At 43.8% G+C, this 23990-nt stretch overlaps 2 protein-coding genes across 3 annotated transcripts; one reads left to right on the top strand and one right to left on the bottom strand.

Annotated features, from left to right (window-relative positions):
- On the top strand, positions 1-18381 carry LOC111963283 (transmembrane emp24 domain-containing protein 10). Its single transcript, XM_023986618.2, has 5 exons — positions 1-257; positions 1490-1610; positions 9452-9525; positions 17219-17345; positions 17540-18381. The coding sequence occupies exons 1-5, from the start codon at positions 81-83 to the stop codon at positions 17659-17661; spliced, it is 621 nt and encodes a 206-aa protein (XP_023842386.1). The 5' UTR covers positions 1-80; the 3' UTR covers positions 17662-18381.
- Positions 17936-23939, bottom strand: mlh3 (mutL homolog 3 (E. coli)). 2 transcript variants are annotated; one of them, XM_023986614.2, is made up of 12 exons: positions 20930-23939; positions 20641-20742; positions 20446-20522; positions 20163-20267; positions 19967-20051; positions 19821-19889; positions 19534-19642; positions 19170-19329; positions 19042-19065; positions 18836-18914; positions 18598-18746; positions 17936-18172 (listed from the first exon to the last, which is right to left on the bottom strand). In XM_023986614.2, the coding sequence occupies exons 1-12, from the start codon at positions 23625-23627 to the stop codon at positions 18101-18103; spliced, it is 3729 nt and encodes a 1242-aa protein (XP_023842382.1). In that variant the 5' UTR covers positions 23628-23939; the 3' UTR covers positions 17936-18100. The 2 variants fall into 2 exon arrangements, with proteins under 2 accessions (XP_023842382.1, XP_023842384.1); XM_023986616.2 differs by lacking the exon at positions 20641-20742 and having other exon boundaries at positions 20930-23937.
- Between the last annotated feature and the right edge of the window lie 51 nt (positions 23940-23990).

The raw sequence follows: 23990 nt of genomic DNA on the forward strand, positions 1-23990 counted from the left end.
GAACTGAGCACTATCTATATTTTTATTATCGAGAGAGCTTGGTGGCGACTGACTGTAGCGTACAGCCAGCTACATACAGTATGTCTAGATTTTTTCTATTACTTACCTTTACTGTTCTTTTTGATTTGATCTTTTCTATTACGTTCTATCTACCGGTAAATCTTAGAAAATGTTTGCGGGAAGAGATCCACAAAGACGTGCTGGTCACAGGCGAATACGAAGTTAGCGAACAACCAAATGCGAAAACCAATCTCAAGGTAACATAGCTAGCTAGGTCTGAACTAGCTAGCTAGACTGTATCAAATCCTTGGAATCAAGTTGGTGTTAGCGTTACTATTTGACATGGAAGCCTTGAATATGTGCATTTGGCTACTATCAATACAATCAATGCCAATATAAAAAAAATGTCTCTGTGCAGGTTTGTTTGCATTAGCTGGCCACCTGACCAGAACCTTTGATATCTAGCTAACCTATACGATGTATGGACTATCGAACTTGTACAGCTGGCTAATGTAGCTAGCTAAATAAAATGCTGTCATTTTGGTTCAACAGAGTACGGCAAAAGACATGAATAGGATATCAATGAAAGTATAGTATTAATCATGTAGCTACGAGCGGACAGGTGTATAACATCGAGCACATAGCCATGCAATCTCCATAGACAAACATTGGCAGTATAATGGCCTTACTGAAGAGCTCAGTGACTTTCACCTGGAGTGGTGTAAAGCTCGCCACCATTGGACTACGGACCAGTGGAAACGTGTTCTCTGGAGTGATGGATCACGCTTCACCATCTGGCAGTCCAACGGACAAATCTGGGTTCGGCGGATGCCAGGAGAACTCTACCTGCCCGACTGTATCGTGCCAACTAAAGTTTAGTGGAGGAGGAATAATGGTCTGACGCTGTTTTTCATGGTTCGTGCTAGGCCCCTTAGTTCCAGTGACGGGAAATATTAACGCTACAGCATACAATTACATTCTAGATGATTCTGTTCTTACAACAGTTTGGGGAAGGCCCTTTCCTGTTGCGGCATGACAATGCCCCCGTGTACAAAGTAAGGTCCATACAGAAATGGTTTGGTTCGAGATCAGTGTGGAAGAACTGACTTGCCTGCACAGAGCCCTGACCTCAACCCCATCAAACACCTTTGGGATGAATTGGAACGCCGACTGCGAGCCAGGCCTAATCGCCCAACATCAGTGCCTGACCTCACTAATGCTCTTGTGGCTGAATGGAAGCAAGTCCCTGCAGTATTGTTCCAACATCTAGTGGAAATCCTCCCCAGAAGAGGGGAGGCTATTATAGCAGCATATTAATGCCTGTGATTTTGGAATGAGATGTTCGACAAGCAGGTGTCTACATACTTTTGGTCATGTAGTGTATGTTATAAAAATTAACAAGTAGCTAGCTAGTTTATTTTGATTCATGCATGTCTAGTGTATCTGGGTCAAAGTACCAACCGTGTGTTTTAATTATTTTCCATTTCAGATTACAGATTCATCAGGTCACATCTTGTACTCCAAGGAGGATGCTTCAAAGGGGAAGTTTGCCTTTACAACAGAGGACTATGATATGTTTGAGGTTTGCTTCGAAAGCAAATCCCCTCTAGGTGAGTGTGTTTAACCATGTCACAGATATATTCTAATATAGCAATGGGCATGGGTCGTTTAAGTGTAAAGCCAGCAGGGTTCGACCTTAAGGCTTGTTTGCTTTGTACGGGGCAAGTAAAAAATCTTAAATCAGACAACCCAGAATATATACTGAATAAAAACATGAGCGCAACATGCAACAATTTCAAAGATTTTACTGAGTTACAGTTCATAAAATTAGGAAGTCAGTCAATTGAAATAAATTCATTAGGCCCTAATCTATGGATTTCCCGCCTGGGAATACCTTTTAAAAAAGTAGGGGCGTGGATCAGATAACCAGTCAGTATCTGGTGTTACCATTTGCCTCCTGCAGCGCAACACATTTCCTTCGCATAGAGTTGATCAGGCTGTTGATTGTGGCCTGTGGCATGTTGTCCTAATCGTCTTCAATGGCTGTGCGAAGTTGCTGGATTTTAGTGGTAACTGGAACACGCTGTCGCACACGTCGAATCAGGGCATCCCAAACATGGTCAATGGGTGACATGTCTGAGTATGCAGGCCATGGAAGAACTGGGACCTTCAGCTTCCATGAATTGTGTACAGATCCTTGTGGCGTGGGGCTGTGCATTATCATGCTGAAACATGAGGTGATGGCAGCGGATGAATGGCACGACAATCAGCCTCAGGATTTTGTCACGGTGTCTCTGTGCATTCAAATTGCCATTTATAAGATGCAAGTGTGTTCGTTGTCCGTAGCTTATGCCTGCCCATACCATAACCCCACCATGGGGAATTCTGTTCACAACGTTGACATCAGTGAACCACTCACCCACACAACGCTATACACATGGTCTGCGGTTGTGAGGCCAGTTGAACTTACTTCCAAATTCTCTAAAACAACGTTGGAGGCAGTTTATGGTGGAGAAATGAACATGAAATTCTCTGGCAACTGCTCTTGTGGTCATTCCTACAGTCAGCATGCCAATTGCATACTCCCTGAACTTGAGACATCTGTGGCGTTTTGTTGTGTGACACAACTGCACATTTTAGAGTGGCCTTTTCTTGTCCCTAGCACAAGGTGCACCTGTGTAATGATCGTGCTGTTTAATCAGATTCTTGATATGCCACACCTGTCAGGTGGATGGATTAAGTTGGCAAATGAGAAGTGCTCACTAACAGGGATGTAAACAAATGTGTGCGCAATTTGAGAAGCTTTTTGACGTATGGAACATTTCTGCTATCTTTTATTTCAGGTCATGAAACATGGGACTTTCACTTTACATGTTGTGTTTCATATTTCTTTTCATTGTAGATTTCAGTTGTCTGAATTGACAAGTAAAAAAATCACTATCAAACAATTACTCAGATCAGAATTGGACCAGGGAGCGCTCAGCAGTACATTGTTGACATTGAGTAAATTGCCTATAGCCTATTTCAATAAATATTTTATTTACACAGAGAACAGAGCTAAGAGTCTGACAAAAGCAGCGCAAAATATCCGGTCATTTTATATATATATATATATATATATATATACACACACACTACCGTTCAAAAGTTTGAGGTCACTTAATGTCCTTGTTTTTGAAAGAAAAACACATTTTGTGTCCATTTAAAATAACATAAAATTGATCAGAAATACAGTCGTGGACAAAGTTTGCTGCTTCAGTGTTTTTAGATATTTTTGTTACTATGGAATACTGAAGTATAATTACAAGCATTTCATAAGTGTCATAGGTTTTTATTGACAATTACATGAAGTTGATGCAGAGTGTCAATATTTGCAGTGTTGTCCCTTCTTTTTCAAGACCTCTGCAATCCGCCCTGGCATGCTGTCAATTAACTTCTGGGCCACATCCTGACTGATGGCAGCCCATTCTTGCATAATCAATGCTTGGAGTTTGTCAGAATTTGTGGGTTTTTGCTTATCCACCCGCCTCTTGAGGATTGACCACAAGTTCTCAATGGGATTAAGGTCTGGGGAGTTTCCTGGCCATGGACCTCAAATATTGATGTTTTGTTCCCCGGGCACTTTATCACCTTTGCCTTATGGCAAGGTGCTCCATCATGCTGGAAAGGGCATTGTTCGCCAAACTGTTCCTGGATGATTGGGAGAAGTTGGTCTCGGAGGATGTGTTGGTACCATTCTTTATTCATGGCTGTGTTCTTAGGCAAAATTGCGAGTGATCCCACTCCCTTGGCTGAGAAGCAACCCCACACATGAATGGTCTCAGGATGCTTTACTGTTGGCATGACACAGGACTGATGGTAGCGCTCAACCTTGTCTTCTCCGGACAAGCTTGTTTGTTGGATGCTCCAAACAATTGGAAAGGGGATTCATCAGAGAAAATGACTTTACCCCAGTCCTCAGCAGTCCAATCCCTGTAACTTTTGCAGAATATTAGTCTGTCCCTGATGTTTTTCCTGGAGAGAAGTAGCTTCTTTGCTGCCCTTCTTGACACTAGGCCATCCTCCAAAAGTCTTTGCCTCACTGTGCGTGCGGATGCACTCACACCTGCCTGCTGCCATTCCTGAGCAAGCTTTGTACTGGTGGTGCCCCGATCCCGCAGCTGAATCAACTTTAGGAGACAGTCCTGGCGCTTGCTGGACTTTCTTGGGCACCCTGAAGCCTTCACAACAATTGAGCTGCTCTCCTTGAAGTTCTTGATGATCCGATAAATGGTTGATTTAGGTGCAATCTTACTGGCAGCAATATCCTTGCCTGTGAAGCCCTTTTTGCGCAAAGCAATGATGACGGCACGTGTTTCCTTGCAGGTAACCATGGTTGACAGAGGAAGAACAATGATTCCAAGCACCACCCTCCTTTTGAAGCTTCCAGTCTGTTATTCGAACTCAATCAGCATGACAGTGATCTCCAGCCTTGTCCTCGTCAACACTCACACCTGTGTTAACGAGAGAATCACTGACATGATGTCAGCTGGTCCTTTTGTGGCAGGGCTGAAATGCAGTGGAAATTATTTTGGGGGATTCAGTTCATTTGCATGGCAAAGAGGGACTTTGCAATTCATCTGATCACTCTTCATAACATTCTGGAGTATATGCAAATTGCCATCATACAAACTGAGGCAGCAGACTTTGAACATTTATATTTGTGTAATTCTCAAAACTTTTGGCCACGACTGTACAGTGTAGACATTGTTAATGACTATTGTAGCTGGAAACGGCTGATTTTGAATGGAATATCTACATAGGCGTACAGAGGCCCATTATCAGCAACCACCACTCTTGTGTTCCAATGGCACATTGTTAGCTAATCCCAAGTTTCTCATTTTAAAAGAGTAATTGATCATTAGAAAACCCTTTTGCAATTGTTAGCACAGCTGAAAACTGTTGCTCCTGATACTCAACTGGTCTAAAGAAGGCCAGTTTTATTGGTTCTTTAATCAGAACATCAGCATTTGTGGGTTCGATTACAGGCTCAAAATGGCCAGAAACAAATAACTTTCTAATGAAACTCGTCTGTCTATTCCTGTTCTGAGAAATGAAGGCTATTCCATGTGAGAAATTGCCAAGAAACTGAAGATCTCGTACAATGCAGTGACCTACTCCCTTCACAGAACAGCACAAACTGTCTCTAACCAGAATAGAAAGAGTGGGAGGCCCCGGTGCACAACTGAGCAAGACGACAAGTACATTCGTGTCTAGTTTGCGAAACGGATGCATCACAAGTCCTCAACTGACAACTTAATTAAATAATACCCGCAAAACACCAGTCTCAATGTCAACAGTGAAGAGGCTACTCCGGGATGCTGGCCTTCTAGGCAGAGTTGCAAAGAAAAAGCCTTATCTCAGACTGGCCAAAAAAAGAGTCTGAAATATGGCTTTTTCTTTGCAAAACAATAGCAAGATATAAAAATCTAATGAGAAATTTCAACAAACCTTAGTTGAGAAAAGCATTGTAAGACAGGAATGATGCATGCGAGACCGGGGGGGAAAATCCCTTGACGTTGCGAACCAAACACCCAAAAGGTTAATCCTACTAACTGAAATATAAGACAAATGAAAGTTATTAAGTGTGTTTTTCAAACTAATCCAATAGTGTTTAATGTCCTAAAGTTGCCGCTTTTAAATTGGAATAATTATGAAAGTCGGAATCTATGCTATTCTCATTCAGATGTATTTTTAATGAGAGATATTTTAGGCCACGAAGTGAAATTGAGCAAACAATACAAAGATGGAAAAATAGAATGAGCTGAGGAAAGCTTATGAAAGAAATTATGCGTAGTTGGCCTTGACCTATTTCCATATTATTCTAGCATTGTGCAACCTACCTACAATGCAAATACAGTTGAAGTCGGATGTTTACATACACCATAGCCAAATGCATTTAAACTCAGTTTTTCACAATTCCTGACATTTAATCCTAGTAAAAATTCCCTGTCTTAGGTCAGTTAGGATCACCCCTTTATTTTAATGTGAAATGTCAGAATAATAGTAGAGAGAATGATTCATTTCTTTCATCACATTCCCAGTGGGTCAGAAGTTTATATGCACTCAATTAGTATTTGGTAGCATTGCCTTTAAATTGTTTAACTTGGGTCAAACGTTTCGGGTAGCTTCCCACAATAAGTTGGGTGAATTTTGGCCCATTCCTCCTGACAGAGCTGGTGTAACTAAGTCAGTGTTGTAGGCACCTTGCTCTCACACGCTTTTTGAGTTCTGCCCACAAATTGTCTATAGGTTTGAGGTCAGGGCTTTGTGATGGCCACTCCAATACCTTGACTTTAAGCCATTTTGCCACAACTTTGGAAGTATGCTTGGGGTCATTGTCCATTTGGAAGACCCATTTGCAACCAAGCTTTAACTTCCTGACTGATGTCTTGAGATGTTGCTTCAATATATCCACAATCTTCCTCCTCATGATGCCATCTATTTTGTGAAGTACACCAGTCCCTCCTGCTGCAAAGCACCCCCACAACATGATGTTGCCACCGCCATACTTCACGGTTGGGATGGTGTTCTTCGGCTTGCAAGCTTCCCCCTTTTTTCTCAACATAACGATGGTCATTATGGACAAACAGTTATATTTTTGTTTCATCAGACCATAGGACAGTTCTCCAAAAAGTACCATCTTTGTCCCCATGTGTAGTTGCAAACCATAGTCTGGCTTTTTCATGGCGGTTTTGGAGCAGTGGCTTCTTCCTTGCTGAGCAGCCTTTCAGGTTATGTCGATATAGGACTCGTTTTACTGTGGATATAGATATTTTGTACCCGTTTTCTCTAGCATCTTCACAAGGTCCTTTGCTGTTCTGGGATTGATTTGCACTTTTCGCACCAAGCACGTTCATCTCTAGGAGACAGAATGCGTCTCCTTCCTGAGCGGCATGACGGCTGTGTGGTCCCATGGTGTTTATACTTGCGTACTATTGTTTGTACAGATGAACATGGTACCTTCAGGCGTTTGGAAATTGCTCCCATGAACCAGACTTGTGGAGGTCTACAATTTATTTTCTGAGGTCTTGGCTGATTTCTTTTGATTTTCCCATAATGTCAAGCAAAGAGGCACTGAGTTTAAAGGTAGGCCTTGAAATACATCCACAGGTACACTTCCAATTGACTCAAATGATGTCAATTAGCCTATTAGAAGCTTCTAAAGCCATGACATAATTTTCTGGAATTTTCCAAGCTGTTTAAAGGTGTGTATGTAAACCTCGGACCCACTGGAATTGTGTAACAATGAATTATAAGTGAAATAATCTGTCTGTAAACAATTGTTTGAAAAATGGACTTGTGTCATGCACAAAGTAGATGTCCAAACCGACTTGCCAAAACTATAGTTAACAAGAAATTTGTGGAGTGGTTGAAAAACCAGTTTTCATGACTCCAACCTAAGTGTATGTAAACTTCCGACTTCAACTGTAGTAGCCTAGGCTTAATAAGAGAGAAGGATGCAAATCAGTTTATAATTATCCAGTTCTGAGGACCAGTGGCGTAGGCAGAAATCTGTTGAATGCAGGGTCAGCCCAAAAGATTCTGGTTCACAATTTGGGCACTCATCATAAAAGCTGACCTAATACCTTTCTGTAATTGATCGCAAACAACAAACCATCTCATGTTAGCCTTATTTTAAAATGGATTACATTTATTTTCCCCTCAATCTACACACAATACCCCATAATGACAATGTGAAAACAGGTTTACATTTTTACAAATTTATTGAAAATAAGATACCTTATTTACATGAATGCACTAATCTTGTAGGCCTATGTAAATTAATTTAACATGTGACACAGACCTACACAAACTGTAGGCTTATAATTAAGAGACAATAACAAAATGGCCTGTTATAACAGTAATAATCACAATAGGTAATAATCACAATAGGTATCGATAGACTAGAATAGTGGTCACCAATCTTTTCTTAGTCGATCGCTTGAGTCGAAATGCAATTATCTGCTGGGCACGGGAGATCAAGTGCACCTACAATGTATTGTGTGATCAATTAAATGATCAATAGTCTAGGTCCCCAAACTGGTCAGAGGTCAGTTGTTGTAGCCTACTTGCGAGGCACATCGGAACAGAATTTTAAATAACACAGTTATTTCACTGGACTGATGGTGATGTGTCAGCGGAGGGAGGTAGAGTGCGAGTCGAAGTGTTGAATAACAGCTTTGTAGTGCTGATCATTGTCTCTGAAATGTACTGACACTAAGTCCCTCGATTAGATCAATGCAATCAGTAGGAGGGACTGGAGGCCCTTCATGGGGAAATCACTGATATCAAATAACTTGGCAAATGCTCCAACATGGTCATGGTCTCTTCAAAAAAAAAAAGTTTTTACTGGGAGCTTAGTTTGGCCATTTTACTTGTCTTAGCTAGCTAACTGTAGGTAGCCTACACACGGTATCAGTGTGAAGTGATGTGCCAGAACCTGCCCATTGTTTAGAAATTGAACTGAATTGAATATAATTAACATTTCATTTAGTTTTTCCCCCCAGTAAATAATCAAGCATAATTCAAATTCATTACATATGCCTAAATACAATTGATTTTATGTACAACGTCCTTGAGTGTCCTGAAAGGCATCTGCCAAATAATGTATTATTAATATCAATACCCCTTTAGTTTTCCCAACCCCTCCCTACTGCTTGCTATGAATTCCATCTGATGGTGTATACATGTTCAGGCCAGTGCTTGACTGAAATAGGTGCCAGTACTCATTTTGGGTCCCGGTATCATTTTATATTTAGGTGCAAGAACTCCTATATATTTTTTGAGCTAATATTGTATAGGAGGTTCAGCAACTCCAGCAGTAGACCATTTGAAGTGACGGTACTCAATTCCGGTGCGCTCTTGCAAGTAGACTACTGTGCTTAGGTAAAAAGACAATGTCCAGTTTGGAACAAGTGCTCAATCTGATTGCGCCCACCCAGGCCTACGCCCCTGCTGACGACAGCAGAGTTGCTCTGCAGCCCATGATGATTTACAACCAATCACAAGACGCACAGCCAGCTAGGCTCGTTGACTGTCACTCGCTCCATCTGCACGCTTAGGCACACACAGATAGGCCTAGGCCACTACACATCTTTCGTGCCACAGCGCAAAATAGTGGAGACAAATATTTTTGAATATTCTAAGTATCTTTTATCATGATTCCTCTCATCCATCCCGTAGCGAGCCAAATGTGTAGTAGTCTTTTATTTTAATTTTATTTTGATGGAGACAAGTGATTTCAGCTTTCGGACAAGTGGCTAAAAAAGTTAATGTCAAGCCTTGCTTCAAGGGTTAAGAGTATATATGATTAAGCCAAAGCAGACTGGGCAGGATTTAGAAGCAGGGAATAGTCATTTCCTGGAATGTTTGGCCCCTGTACAATAAGTCTTTTCATTCTGGGGTCTAGGTACTGGGAGGGTCACAGACCAGCTGGTCAATTTAGACATGAAGCATGGTGTGGAGGCAAAGAATTACGAAGAGGTAAGTACCAACTGCCCGTCAGCCTTTCTCCAGGTGCATCTGGATCAGATTTGGTGTGACCATGAGTCAACATTAAAAAAAATATATGTATAATGTCAATGATGGTTAAGGTTACTTTCACAGTTCTCTTTAAAATCTGTCCTCTAAAGTGAACACGAGTTAAAAAAACAAACAAAAAAAGCCAAAGAACTCAGTTCTTTGTATTCACACTGCCCTTGCCTTTGAATGAGGACTCAACTCTTTTGCCAGTTTACTTCACCTATTCTATTTTGTGGTCTGAGTTCTCTTTGCATTAACATTTCTATGTTAAGGAACCAAGACCTTTGAACATTTACTAAATGCACTCTGTAAAAACCCAAACTGCAGTATAAGCCATTCCATCAGAACGTGTTATTGGACAGCTAGATACACAGTACCAGTCTCAAGTTTGGACACACCTACTCATTCCATGATTTTTATTTATTTTTTACTATTTTCCACATTCTAGAATAATGGTGAAGCCATCAACTATGAAATAACAAAAGGAATCGTACAGTAACCAACAAAACAAAATATATTTTGAGTCTACAAAGTAGCCACCCTTTGCAGCTTGGCATTCTCTCAACCAGCTTCATGAGGTAGTCACCTGGAATGCATTTCAATTAACAGCTGTGCTTTTTCATAAGTGAATTAGTGGAATTTCTTACCTTAATGCGTTTGAGTCAATCAGTTGTGTTGTGACAAGGGTGGGGTATTATACAGAAGATGTCCCTATTGGTAAAATACCAAGAGCAGCTCAAACAAGCAAAGAGAAATGACAGTCCATTACTTTAAGACATGAAGGTCAGTCAATTCTGAAAAAGTGCAGTTACAAAACCATCAAGTGCTATGATAACTGTCTCATGAGGACCGCCACAGGAAAGGAAGACCCAGAGTTACCTCTGCTGCAGAGGATAAGTTCAGTAGTTACCAGCCTCAGAAATTGCAGCCCAAATAAAAACTTCAGAATTCATGTAACACACATCAACTGTTCAGAGGAGATTGCATGAATTATTATGCCTTCATGGTCAAATTGCTGCAAAGAAATCGCTACGAAAGGAAACCAATAAGAGGAGACTTGCTTGGGCCAAGAAACATGAGCAATGGACATTAGACCGGTGGAAATCTGTCCAAATTGTGTCTGTGACGCAGAGGAAGTGAACGGATGATCTCCACATGTGTGGTTCCCAACGTGAACCATGGAGGTGGGGTGATGGTGCTTTGCTGGTGACACTGTCGGTGATTTATTTATAATTCAAGGCACACTTAACCAGTATGGCTACCACAGTATTCTGCAGCGATACGCCACCCCATCTGGTTTGCGCTTCGTGGAACAGTCATTCGTTTCTCAACAGGACAATGACCCAAAACACACCTCAAGGCTGTGTAAGGGCTATTTGACCAAGGACAGTGATGGAGTGCTGCATCAGATAACCTGGCCTCCACAATCACCTGACGCCAACCCAATTGAGATGGTTTGGGATGAGTTGGACCGCAGAGTGAAGGAAAAGCAGCCAACAAGTGCTCAGCATATTTGGGAACTCCTTCAAGACTGTTGGAAAAGCATTCCTCATGAAGTTGGTTGAGAGAATGCCAAGAGTGTGCAAAGCTGTCAAAGGCAAAGGGTGGCTACTTTGAAGAATCTAAAATATATTTTGATTACTACACAATTCCATGTTATTTCATAGTTTTGATGGCTTCACTATATGTAGAAAATAGTAAAAATAAATAATAACCATGGAATGAGTAGATGTCCAAACTTCTGACTGGTACTGTACCTACTCACATTTGATGCTAATAGATTGTATCTTCTGATTATAATTGTAATTTAACATGTAAGTATTATTGGTAACAGAATAAATAGAACTGCAAATTGTACACCAATGCCGCTTAAGAGCTAGCATTGATTCACTGAATATGTTGTGTTCACATTATTCAAGCCCCACTTTCAAATAAACAATTTATGAATCTCTTAGCCTATAGATCACGTATTGCAAACATAATCTGAACATCGTGTCAGTACAACACTCGATACATGTTTTGTAATGTCTGTGCATCCTTGACAACTGCTAATCAATATCCAAAAACAGCATGTTTTTCCCCCCACGAATCTGAACATCTCTCTTTTGTGGCACCAATGTGAGGGGTTATGGCAGGGGAAATGGTGTTGTAGTAGTCTAGTGTGAGGGGTTATGGCAGGGGAAACGGTATCGCAGTAGTAGAGTGTGGGGTTATGGCAGGTGAAACCGTGTTGCAGTAGTCCAGTGTGAGGGGTTATGGCAGGTGAAACCGTGTTGCAGTAGTCTAGTGTGAGGGGTTATTGGCAGGTGAAACCGTGGTGGCAGTAGTCTAGTGTGAGGGTTGGGGCAGGGAAACTGTTGCAGTAGTCATGGCAGGGGAAACCGTGTTGCAGTAGTCTAGTGTGAGGGGTTATGGCAGGTGAAACCGTGTTGCAGTAGTCCAGTGTGAGGGGTTATGGCAGGGGAAACTGTTGCAGTAGTCTAGTGTGAGGGGTTATGGCAGGTGAAACCGTGTTGCAGTAGTCTAGTGTGAGGGGTTATGGCAGGTGAAACCGTGTTGCAGTAGTCTAGTGTGAGGGGTTATGGCAGGTGAAACCGTGTTGCAGTAGTCTAGTGTGAGGGGTTGTGGCAGGTGAAACCGTGTTGCAGTAGTCTAGTGTGAGGGGTCGTGGCAGTGAAACCGTGTTGCAGTAGTCTAGTGTGATGGGGTATGGCAGGTGAAACCGTGTTGCAGTAGTCATGGCAGGTGAAACGTGTTGCAGTAGTCTAGTGTGAGGGGTTATGGCAGGGGAAACCGTGTTGCAGTAGTCTAGTGTGAGGGGTTATGGCAGGTGAAACGTGTTGCAGTAGTCCAGTGTGAGGGGTTATGGCAGGGGAAACTGTTGCAGTAGTCTAGTGTGAGGGGTTATGGCAGGGGAAACTGTTTGCAGTAGTCTAGTGTGAGGGGTTATGGCAGGTGAAACCGTGTTGCAGTAGTCTAGTGTGAGGGGTTTATGGCAGGGGAAACTGTTGCAGTAGTCTAGTGTGAGGGGTTATGGCAGGGGAAGCTGTTGCAGTAGTCTAGTGTGAGGGGTTATGGCAGGGGAAGCTGTTGCAGTAGTCTAGTGTGAGGGGTTATGGCAGGGGAAACTGTTGCAGTAGTCTAGTGTGAGGGGTTATGGCAGGGGAAACTGTTGCAGTAGTCTAGTGTGAGGGGTTATGGCAGGGGGAAGCTGTTGCGTAGTCTAGTGTGAGGGGTTATGGCAGGGGAAGCTGTTGCAGTAGTCTAGTGTGAGGGGTTTATGGCAGGGGAAACTGTTTGCAGTAGTCTAGTGTGAGGGGTTATGGCAGGGGAAACTGTTGCAGTAGTCTAGTGTGAGGGGTTATGGCAGGGGAAACTGTTGCAGTAGTCTAGTGTGAGGGGTTATGGCAGGTGAAACCGTGTTGCAGTAGTCTAGTGTGAGGGGTTATGGCAGGTGAAACCGTGTTGCAGTAGTCATGGCAGGTGAAACCGTGTTGCAGTAGTCTAGTGTGAGGGGTTATGGCAGGGGAAACGGTTGCAGTAGTCTAGTGTGAGGGTTATGGCAGGTGAAACCGTGTTGCAGTAGTCTGTGAGGGGTTTATGGCAGGGGAAACTGTTGCAGTAGTCTAGTGTGAGGGGTTATGGCAGGTGAAACCGTGTTGCAGTAGTCTAGTGTGAGGGGTTATGGCAGGTGAAATCGTGTTGCAGTAGTCATGCCAGGTGAAACCGTGTTGCAGTAGTCTAGTGTGAGGGGTTATGGCAGGGGAAACGGTATCGCAGTAGTCGAGTGTGAGGGGTTATGGCAGGGGAAACGGTATCGCAGTAGTCGAGTGAGGGGTTTATGGCAGGGGAAACGTGTTGCAGTAGTCTAGTGTGAGGGGTTATGGCAGGTGAAACCGTGTTGCAGTAGTCTAGTGTGAGGGGTTATGAGGTGAAACCGTGTTGCAGTAGTCTAGTGTGAGGGGTTATGGCAGGGGAAGCTGTTGCAGTAGTCATGGCAGGTAAAACCGGTTGCAGTAGTCTATATGAGGGGTTATGGCAGGTGAACCGTGTTGCAGTAGTCTAGTATGAGGGGTTATGGCAGGTGAAACCGTGTTGCAGTAGTCTAGTGTGAGGGGTTATGGCAGGGGAAACTGTTGCAGTAGTCTAGTGTGAGGGGTTATGGCAGGGGAAACCGTGTTGCAGTAGTCTAGTGTGAGGGGTTATGGCAGGTGAAACGTGTTGCAGTAGTCACAGTGTGAGGGGTTATGGCAGGGGAAACTGTTGCAGTAGTCTAGTGTGAGGGGTTATGGCAGGTGAAACGTGTTGCAGTAGTCTAGTGTGAGGGGTTATGGCAGGTGAAACGTGTTGCAGTAGTCTAGTGTGAGGGGTTATGGCAGGTGAAACCGTGTTGCAGTAGTCTAGTGTGAGGGGTTGTGGCAGGTGAAACCGTGTTGCAGTAGTCTAGTGTGAGGGGTCGTGGCAGGTGGAAACGTGTTGCAGTAGTCTAGTGTGAGGGTTATGGCAGGGGAAACGGTTTGCAGTAGTCAGTGTGATGGGGTATGGCAGGTGAAACGTGTTGCAGTAGTCATGGCAGGTGAAACGTGTTGCAGTAGTCTAGTGTGAGGGGTTATGGCAGGGAAACTGTTGCAGTAGTCTAGTGTGAGGGGTTATGGCAGGGAACCGTGTTGCAGTAGTCTAGTGTGAGGGGTTATGGCAGGGAACGTGTTTGCAGTAGTCAGTGTGAGGGGTTATGGCAGGGAAACTGTTGCAGTAGTCTAGTGTGGAGGGTTATGGCAGGGGGAAGCTGTTGCAGTAGTCTAGTGTGAGGGGTTATGGCAGGGGGAAGCTGTTGCGTAGTCTAGTGTGAGGGGTTATGGCAGGGAAACTGTTGCAGTAGTCTAGTGTGAGGGTTATGGCAGGGGAAACTGTTGCAGTAGTCTAGTGTGAGGGGTTATGGCAGGGGAAACTGTTGCAGTAGTCTAGTGTGAGGGGTTATGGCAGGGGAAGCTGTTGCAGTAGTCTAGTGTGAGGGGTTATGCAGGGGGAAGCTGTTGCAGTAGTCTAGTGTGAGGGGTTATGGCAGGTGAAACGTGTTGCAGTAGTCTAGTTGAGGGGTTATGGCAGGGAAACGTGTTGCAGTAGTCTAGTGTGAGGGGTTATGGCAGGGGAAACTGTTGCAGTGTCTAGTGTGAGGGTTATGGACGGGGAAACCGTGTTGCAGTAGTCTAGTGTGAGGGGTTATGGCAGGGAACGTGTTGCAGTAGTCTAGTGTGAGGGGTTATGGCAGGGGAAACTGTTGCAGTAGTCTAGTGTGAGGGGTTATGGCAGGGAAACCGTGTTGCAGTAGTCTAGTGTGAGGGGTTATGGCAGGGAAACGTGTTGCAGTAGTCTAGTGTGAGGGGTTATGGCAGTGAAACCGTGTTGCAGTAGTCTAGTGTGAGGGGTTTGTGGCAGGTGAAACCGTGTTGCAGTAGTCTAGTGTGAGGGTGTGGCAGGGAAAACGCGTGTTGCAGTAGTCTAGTGTGAGGGGTTTATGGCAGGGGAAACGGTATTTGCATAGTCGAGTGTGAGGGGTAATGGCAGGTGAAACGTGTTGCAGTAGTCATGGCAGTGAAACGTGTTGCAGTAGTCTAGTGTGAGGGGTTATGGCAGGGGAAACTGTTGCAGTAGTCTAGTGTGAGGGGTTATGGCAGGTGAAACCGTGTTGCAGTAGTCTAGTGTGAGGGGTTATGGCAGGGAACCGTGTTGCAGTAGTCAGTGTGAGGGGTTATGGCAGGGGAAACTGTTGCAGTAGTCTAGTGTGAGGGGTTATGGCAGGGGAACTGTTGCAGTAGCTAGTGTGAGGGTTTTGGCAGGGGGAGCTGTTGCAGTAGTCTAGTGTGAGGGGTTATGGCAGGGGAAACTGTTGCAGTAGTCTAGTGTGAGGGGTTATGGCAGGGGAAACTGTTGCAGTAGTCTAGTGTGAGGGGTTATGGCAGGGGAAACTGTTGCAGTAGTCTAGTGTGAGGGGTTATGGCAGGGGGAAGCTGTTGCAGTAGTCTAGTGTGAGGGGTTATGGCAGGGGACGCTGTTGCAGTAGTCTAGTGTGAGGGGTTATGGCAGGGAAACTGTTGTCAGTAGTCTAGTGTGAGGGGTTATGGCAGGGGAAACTGTTGCAGTAGTCTAGTGTGAGGGGTTATGGCAGGGGAAACTGTTGCAGTAGTCTAGTGTGAGGGGTTATGGCAGGGAAACTGTTGCAGTAGTCTAGTGTGAGGGGTTATGGCAGGGAAACTGTTTGCAGTAGTCTAGTGTGAGGGTTATGGCAGGGAACACTGTTGCAGTAGTCTAGTGTGAGGGGTTATGGCAGGGGAAACTGTTGCAGTAGTCTAGTGTGAGGGGTTATGGCAGGTGAAACGTGTTGCAGTAGTCTAGTGTGGAGGGTTATGGCAAGGTGAAACCGTGTTGCAGTAGTCTAGTGTGAGGGGTTATGGCAGGGGAAACGGTTGCAGTAGTCTAGTGTGAGGGGTTATGGCAGGTGAAACCGTGTTGCAGTAGTCTGTGAGGGGTTATGGCAGGGGAAACTGTTGCAGTAGTCTAGTGTGAGGGGTTATGGCAGGGAAACGTGTTGCAGTAGTCTAGTGTGAGGGGTTATGGCAGGGGAAACGTGTTGCAGTAGTCTAGTGTGAGGGTTATGGCAGGTGAAACTGTTGCAGTAGTCTAGTGTGAGGGGTTATGGCAGGTGAAACTGTTGCAGTAGTCTAGTGTGAGGGGTTATGGCAGGGGAAACGGTGTTGCAGTAGTCTAGTGTGAGGGTTATGGCAGGGAAACTGTTGCAGTAGTCTAGTGTGAGGGGTTATGGCAGGTGAAACCGTGTTGCAGTAGTCTAGTGTGAGGGGTTATGGCAGGTGAAACCGTGTTGCAGTAGTCTAGTGTGAGGGGTTATGGCAGGGGAAACGGTTGCAGTAGTCTAGTGTGAGGGGTTATGGCAGGTGAAACCGTGTTGCAGTAGTCTGTGAGGGGTTATGGCAGGGAAACTGTTGCAGTAGTCTAGTGTGAGGGGTTATGGCAGGTGAAACCGTGTTGCAGTAGTCTAGTGTGGGGGTTATGGCAGGTGAAACCGTGTTGCAGTAGTCTAGTGTGAGGGGTTTTATGGCAGGGGAAACTGTTGCAGTAGTCTAGTGTGAGGGGTTATGGCAGGGGAAACTGTTGCAGTAGTCTGTGAGGGGTTATGGCAGGGGAAACTGTTGCAGTAGTCTAGTGTATGGTCCGGGAATAATGACAAGCGACCCTGGGGAGCCTTCTGTTCACATTGCCTTAAAGCGAACCAGACCACCTCTCGAGATGGCTTCAGTTTGGGGGCTCTTGAGGGTTCTGAGTTCATTTGGAGTGTTCACACTGCACAAAAAATTAAGAACTGCCTTAACAAAAATTGTCTGAAAGGGGACCAAGTGTGAAGACACCCTAAGACTAACTTTCTCTCAACTACATTTCTGAAAGCATGCTCACACAGCTCTTTACCACTCCACAATACAAGTGTCATACACTAACATTTTATACACTATTAAATGTGACTAAGGACATCCAGTGGTCAATCGGGGCTTTATTCTGTATGGTGCAATGTTTCGGTGGAAGAGAGAATACTCATGTCCATTTGACACAGTACGCTCAACTTTAATTCTTCTGCTCTTTTCAGATTGCAAAAGTTGAGAAGCTGAAGCCCCTAGAAGTTGAACTAAGACGCCTCGAAGACTTGTCGGAGTCCATTGTGAATGACTTTGCCTACATGAAGAAGCGTGAAGAGGAAATGAGGGACACAAATGGTAAGTGCTATATGGGAAAAAACAAAAAGGTGCAAAGCAACATATTTGCGGTCCATGTTTTCACTCAACCAGAAAATGTTCAGTGTCTTTCATATGTTTCTCAATCTTTTTTGCCTTGTCTTGTGAAGAGTAAAACCTTAGTTTATTTAAACCGACACGTTACTCGGTTAAATAGATTTTCCCTCACATTGCAGAATCCACCAACATACGTGTCTTGTACTTCAGTATCTTCTCTATGTGCTGTCTAATTGGGCTGGCAACGTGGCAGGTCTTCTACCTACGGCGTTTCTTCAAGGCGAAGAAACTGATAGAGTAAAGCCATCTACGAAGCGGGGACCATGTTGAGGAAATGGTGTGCAATTTGTGAGAAATTAAGTTGGGTAGTAGCCCCCGTATACAATTTTAATTTATTTCAGACTTAAGTTTTTTACTAGCCTCATCTCAGGCACTGTTTTGATTAGAAATACATTGGTTTGAGATGTACTCATGCAACATTGCATGACAATAAACACACTACATTTTTTGTGAGTGTACAAAGCCTCCCATCACATTCAGCTATTGTTATGCAAAAATAAAGTGTCCCCAGTATGTCAGGTACATGGTTGTGTTTTTTAATAAGAAGGCTTTCACTCTGGGTGTCTTTCATATAGCTATAAAGACTATACAGCATTAAAAGATGAGCAATTACAAGAAATGTCTCTTAATGAGATCCTGTTTTTAAATTAATCTTTTATCATTTGACAATGTTGGCACACTTATCTATTTCCATAAAGTTCCCAGGCTTTGTACATTCTTCTCAGTTTTCTGAGGTTTGGTCTAGGTGGTTCCTGTGAAAAACAAGAAAATATTGTTTAGCAAGTAAAATTAAGCTTGGCATAGAGCAAATTCTGATTGTGGCGCAAGACTCATTTGTCACTACAGATATTAACAAAATACATGTTTGAAGTCTTGATTTGTAATGTGTTGGACCCCAGGAAGATTAGCTAACGTTAGCTAATGGGGATCCTAATGACAAATTAAACAGTTTAAAGTAAAACTATTTTGGTATGTTTCATTACTCCATTGATTATAGTCCTGAAATGTTTTGCATGTCAGCAACTAAGTTGAAGATTAACTTTCAAAATACGGCATACCACCTATTTTAAAAGTTATGTCTTAAACTTGATTGCTGACATATAACAAATACCCAAATTTTTTGGGTGGCGCTTTCCTTTTAAGCTGGTCCTTAATCAGTGCATGTCTATAGTGGTACCTCTTGGTCATTCAAGTGAAGGACGTCTACCAGCGGGGCGATGGATGGGCGGCCATGGGCACACTGGAAGGGCAGCTGGCATGAAGATAGAGCGCCTACCAGGCTGCAACACTCCTCCTTACTGAGGCGGTCATTGAATTTGATTGCACCTGTTTGGGCCATAACACCAATAATACTTCACCATGACACTAATGAGAAACGTGTACAGTATGACCACTGAATTAAAAATAACACTCACCATGACATGCAAGGGAGGCGAGGACTTTAAGTACCGTAAGAGGCAATGTCCCTCGCACTCTGCCAGTTGAACGCAGTAACTGAGATGAAAGAAGACAAATTATTTGACGATATTCATCCTATTGATTGTTCTTTCAAACAAGACAGCATGGAAAATTATTCTCCTTTTAGATTTTGGAAGAGTACACAGACAGTACTCATGCTCACCTCAATCTGCTCTTGAAGGTACTCCTGGAGGGCAGTTGCATGAGGTAGGAATGAGGTGATAATTGAATCAATAAGGAAATATTACAGGGTACAATAATTTTGCTGAGGAGAGGTGGTATAATTCTCACCTCCACTATGGGCTTGATGATAGAACGCCTCCCCCGGCGGAGTTCATTTCTCTCCTTCTCTGTGAAACACATTGGCACCTTCCCCACCAGGACCTGGGGATCTCCTATCTGCGAGAACTGCATCTCCAGACCCAGGCCCCTCAAGGATGGCCGGCAGGACCTGTCGAAAGGAACACCCCCTAATCCATATCATCAGAGCAGAAGCTGTGCCACCACCACTATAGACCCTCACTCCTAATTAAGTGGTTGAGACAATTGTCTCCACTTAACAGCTGGGAAAACCAACCGCACATTCACTACATCTCGTTTGGATGGTCAACAGAGTTCCTCTGACCGCTTGTCTTAGAGGCAGCTAAGCGCTGACCTGAGCAGCCTCAGCTCTTCCTCTGTCACGCTGACCTCCAGTGGTGGGGCTACAGTGGATGAGCATAGCCGTCTCTCCCCCGGTGCCTCTGGATCATCCTCGTACGAATCTGCATCATTGCATACATAACAGAATGGGTGGTTACACTTTACACCAATTGCTCGTATTCCTACTTGGTAATGCTGTAATTACTACAGTAACAACACTGTATTAACATGTTGTTACAGAGTATTTCAGCATTGTCTTTGTAACTGCATAGCATCCACTTCAGGGTGGGGTGGTCTTACCTGCAACTAGATTCTCAAGACGAACTCTCTCATGCGCAGCGTGTTGATCCACTAACACTAAAAGGTTCCCTGAAATTCAAAAGGTGTGATCACTTAAAGACAAATGGATGACTTAAAACTGGAAAACTGACAATCTCTCTCTGTACCATCAGTTTCACTGCAGGCCGCAGGCTCTTGGTCTTGTGTGTTGATAAGACATGCAAGAAACTTCTTATCCACTTGATGAATAACCTAGAAGGTAAGAGAGATATTTAGCTCGTGTTAGAAATCACTTCATGGTGGGAAATAAAGCCACTGATTCAACACACTATCATATGAATCAAAGGGTAATGAGATATTTGCCTTCATTGAGTGAATCATGTCCTTGGAGAAGCGGTATGGAAAGAGGATGTTATGGATCTTCACAGCCAGTCCTTCAGCTTGCACACTTGATATGTCCACACCAACCTGGCAAGTCATGGGTTGTTGAAATAAGCAATAATGTGCTTTAAAGGGAAGTCAAGACAACCCACAATTTCTACATGTGAAAATAAAGTCCCTAAATAATGTAATTGTATTTCATTTCTGGACTGAGGCAGGTAGTCTATTTGCACATTCTGGAGTGAAACGAGAGAATTTGGCTTACCATAGGAGGTCGTGCAAACACAGGGTTAGTCCACTCAGAGTACAGGGAGGACAGTGAATTAGAGTCCTGAATGTCATCTGTGGATAAAAGAAAAAATAAGATTACACAAGAATATAAAAAAATAGGTTAATAATACACACACTTAGTCTACTGCACCATTCTGATCTACATTTTTGCTAGAAACCTCCATTGTACCTCTATTGTCAGGCCCTGAACTAAGAACTCTCCCTGCTTTGGATTTGGGAAGGAAGGGCAAGACTAGATCCATTTGAAATGGGTAACACCTGTACTCAATCCCTGCAGGGGAAGGAAGGAAAGCTAGGTAGTAAACACTAACACAAGCACTCATAGTCAAACATACATCCTTAAATATACTTTTCATACATAGCTTGCTACTGTCAAACTTGATCCAAACAATATAATGGTCTAAACTTTAAAAGTAGGCGTTAGACAGATATGATGAACACATGATAAAAGTTCTTACCTTTTTTGGAGATGACACTGATTGCCATGTTGGTGACATCTGACGTGCAAGACACTTGTGTCTCTTCAGCAGAGGGTGCTTCATATTTACTGAGTCCTGTCACTTTGTTGATGTAGACCAGCTTCCCCACAGCGTCGTCATAGTGATGCAGCCAATCACATGATGCTGTGACATTGTTCGCTTCCTTTTCATCTGGCAGAGGATTTGTACTGCAGCCCGGGATGAAGTCACGATTCTGGCCAGTGTTATTGTGTTCTCCATTATTGATTTCTAGAATAGCATTGTTTTCTACAGTGTCCTGGGGACATATATCCTCATTTGAAGTAGTCTCTGGAGGATGTACAAATGCACTGGTTGCAACCTCTGTCCTTTGGTGTTTTAATTGAGAGAGTTTGGCAGCCAAAGATATTTCACTGCTCCGAGCAGAGAGAGATTTGAGTTTGGTGAACATGGAGAGTGTTAATGGGCTTTTGTGGTCTTTCATCAGATCCAGACGTGACTCTGTGACATCCCTTTCTTGATCCGCTTCAAGATAGGGCAAAACAGCCTTGGCATTCATAACCAAGTGTTCGGTCTGGGAAGCTGTGGCATCAATTGCTAAATAATTGCTATTAACGTCGACAGGAACTGGATTGGATTCGGTAAGCTTCCCGTATATTCTTCTGAACCTGTCCAGAGATCCAGCCTCTTTATATAAAGCCAGCTTTTGACATGACATGAACGTAGAAATCTTTGAAGGGATGCCAGTGGGAAGGTCCTTACCTTCTCTGTCGTAAACGTGAAGATGGCCTGGGCCCTCCACCATAGGCCATTTTCGTTTTGTTGCAAGTTTCTCTCTAGATTCTAACGCTAGCCCTGGTCTACTCTGGTGGGAGAGACATTTCTGAGAGGGTAAACTGCTATGAATGTATGGATGTGATAGAAAGATCTTTCTGTGTCCACCTGGATTCAGTTCTGTGTCCTGTGGTTGAGGTAGTGTCTGTTTGATAGAGCCCATTTCTGACTGGATTCCCTGAGTGAGAGAACATGGTGCTCTCACAGTGCATCTTGAGAGGGATACATGCTCTCTTTTATTATCCTTCATCTCTGTTCCTTCTTCTATACTCATTTTCAGATTTTCTCCCTTTGTCTTAAAGATAAGACTATGCTGAGATGATTCAGGACAAGAAATAGCAGATTTCAGATGTGCATTGCTTTCATTCTCTTTCGTAACTTCCTTGTAAGACTCTGATGAATCCGTAACTGATGAATCTGTAATTGAATCATACTGTAGACCTTGGTCTGTATCTACTGAGCTTGGTCGACATTGTGGGTTTGTGGTATTATGCTCTTGTTCCTGTTCAAAACCCGTAAGGACCTCCTTGTCCCTTGGTTTTCCTACTCTGTCACCCTGCTCTGATTCAACTCCATCACATGTCTGACAAACACTTTTCATCTTGTCAGAGTCTTCTGTCTGCCGTCGATGAACAGGTTCAGATGCAAGGGTCCTTCCAACATTACATTTCAGGGTAACACCCTCCATGTGTGTTTGGACACCTTTGCCAATGGAGTCCTTAACTCCATCTGTGCTAGCTGTTTGGCCACTAAACACATTCTTACAAATGTAGTCCTGGATATCCTCTGGGGAGATTTCACTCACCAAGTTCTCTCTTGTCAGGAATGCTTTCACCGCCTCTTCTATGCAGAACAGAATACTTTCCCAGTCTTTGAATTCAATCAGGGTCTTGGCGGGCTCAAGGCATATGTCATACTCAGAGTAGTGGCACATGATATTGATGACATACATTGCATGTAGCTCGGCTCCTCTTCTCTGCTTTGGGCTCCTAATGGCAGGTGGTGAACCAGGGCTGTCATTCTGCCGACTTAAACTGCCTACTTTGCGTAGGAGAAGGTTCAGCAGCTTGTGGATGCGGGTTTTGAGAAGTAACCTGTCATTCACATAGAGGAACTGTAAGGTGTTGTTGTAGTGGCCTTCTCGTCCTACATAACCACTTACTTCAAACTGTGCATGGGAGTGGTTGATTTCCCCAAGCTTTTGGGCCCTACCTAAACCATGGATCTGAACAAACCTGTAGTAAGTGTTTCGGGCTTTGGAGAGCTGCACCACCATGGTCCCTGTGCAGTCATTCTTCAGCGTGAAAGAGACAGAGGGGTGAATGAGTGAAATGGCCTCCACTCTCTGCCTGATCCGTTCAAACTCCAGCACGCTATCCATCCTGTTTCTCCTCACTGGCATGTTGTGGAAGAAGTTACAAATAACAACAGTTGTCCCTGCAGATGGGCGGGTAGTCTCAGCCTCAAACACGTCCAAGCCTTTACCATCCTTGAAGACTTTCACATGAGTCTTCACAGACATTTTGGTCCTGGATGATATCTCCACCAGCATGGCGAGATTAGCAATACTGGCAACAGCTTCTCCTCTGAATCCATAGAATTTGAGATGATCTAGGTCCTCTAAAGAACTGCATTTGCTTGTGAAGTATCTGTTTCCTACAGACTCCATATCCTCTATGTCCATCCCTGAGCCATTGTCTATAACCTGCACTTTGAAGGCTTCGATGTCCACCCTCACACCCACGCATGTTGCACTAGCATCAATACTGTTCAGAATAAGCTCTTCAAGACACTGCTGTAATGAAAATATTGCTATTCCAGACCGAAGCTTACCTTGAACTTCTTTTGACAAACACTTAATCATATTTATAACGTTAGACCTTGGTTAATGTCTAAGGGCAACAAGGAGCCACTGATGTGTAACATTAGCTAGCTATCCTGTTAACGTTAGCTAGCCAAGATTCAAACCAGTGCTTTCCAACCGACAATTTAGCTAACGTTACAGGTGCGGGCTGCAGGTGGGTGTTTTAAATTGATACATACGACTAACGTGTGCAGTCTCTGTCTGGATTTTAAGTCGTTTGGAAGCCTCGACTTGTACTAAACATGTTCATTCCAGCAGCGACTGTTTACATTGTGAAGTCTATGGTAGCTTGCACCACACCGGTTTCTTACCCTGTTTAAGGAGAAAACACTGCCCCCTTAAGGCATGAAAGACCATGTTCCT

The sequence above is a fragment of the Salvelinus sp. IW2-2015 genome, linkage group LG4q.2 (assembly GCF_002910315.2).
Source record: "Salvelinus sp. IW2-2015 linkage group LG4q.2, ASM291031v2, whole genome shotgun sequence".
NCBI lineage: Eukaryota > Metazoa > Chordata > Actinopteri > Salmoniformes > Salmonidae > Salvelinus > Salvelinus sp. IW2-2015.

Coding starts and splice junctions, on each gene's coding strand:
- LOC111963283 (XM_023986618.2), top strand. CDS start 81: ATGTCTAGATTTTTTCTATTACTTACCTTTACTGTTCTTTTTGATTTG. Junction 258..1,489: donor ATGCGAAAACCAATCTCAAG/GTAACATAGCTA, acceptor TTTCCATTTCAG/ATTACAGATTCATCAGGTCA. Junction 17,346..17,539: donor GGAAATGAGGGACACAAATG/GTAAGTGCTATA, acceptor CTCACATTGCAG/AATCCACCAACATACGTGTC.
- mlh3 (XM_023986614.2), bottom strand. CDS start 23,627: ATGATTAAGTGTTTGTCAAAAGAAGTTCAAGGTAAGCTTCGGTCTGGA. Junction 20,743..20,929: donor CAGTGTCATCTCCAAAAAAG/GTAAGAACTTTT, acceptor CTTCCCCTGCAG/GGATTGAGTACAGGTGTTAC. Junction 19,643..19,820: donor TCTTGAGAATCTAGTTGCAG/GTAAGACCACCC, acceptor GCAATGATGCAG/ATTCGTACGAGGATGATCCA.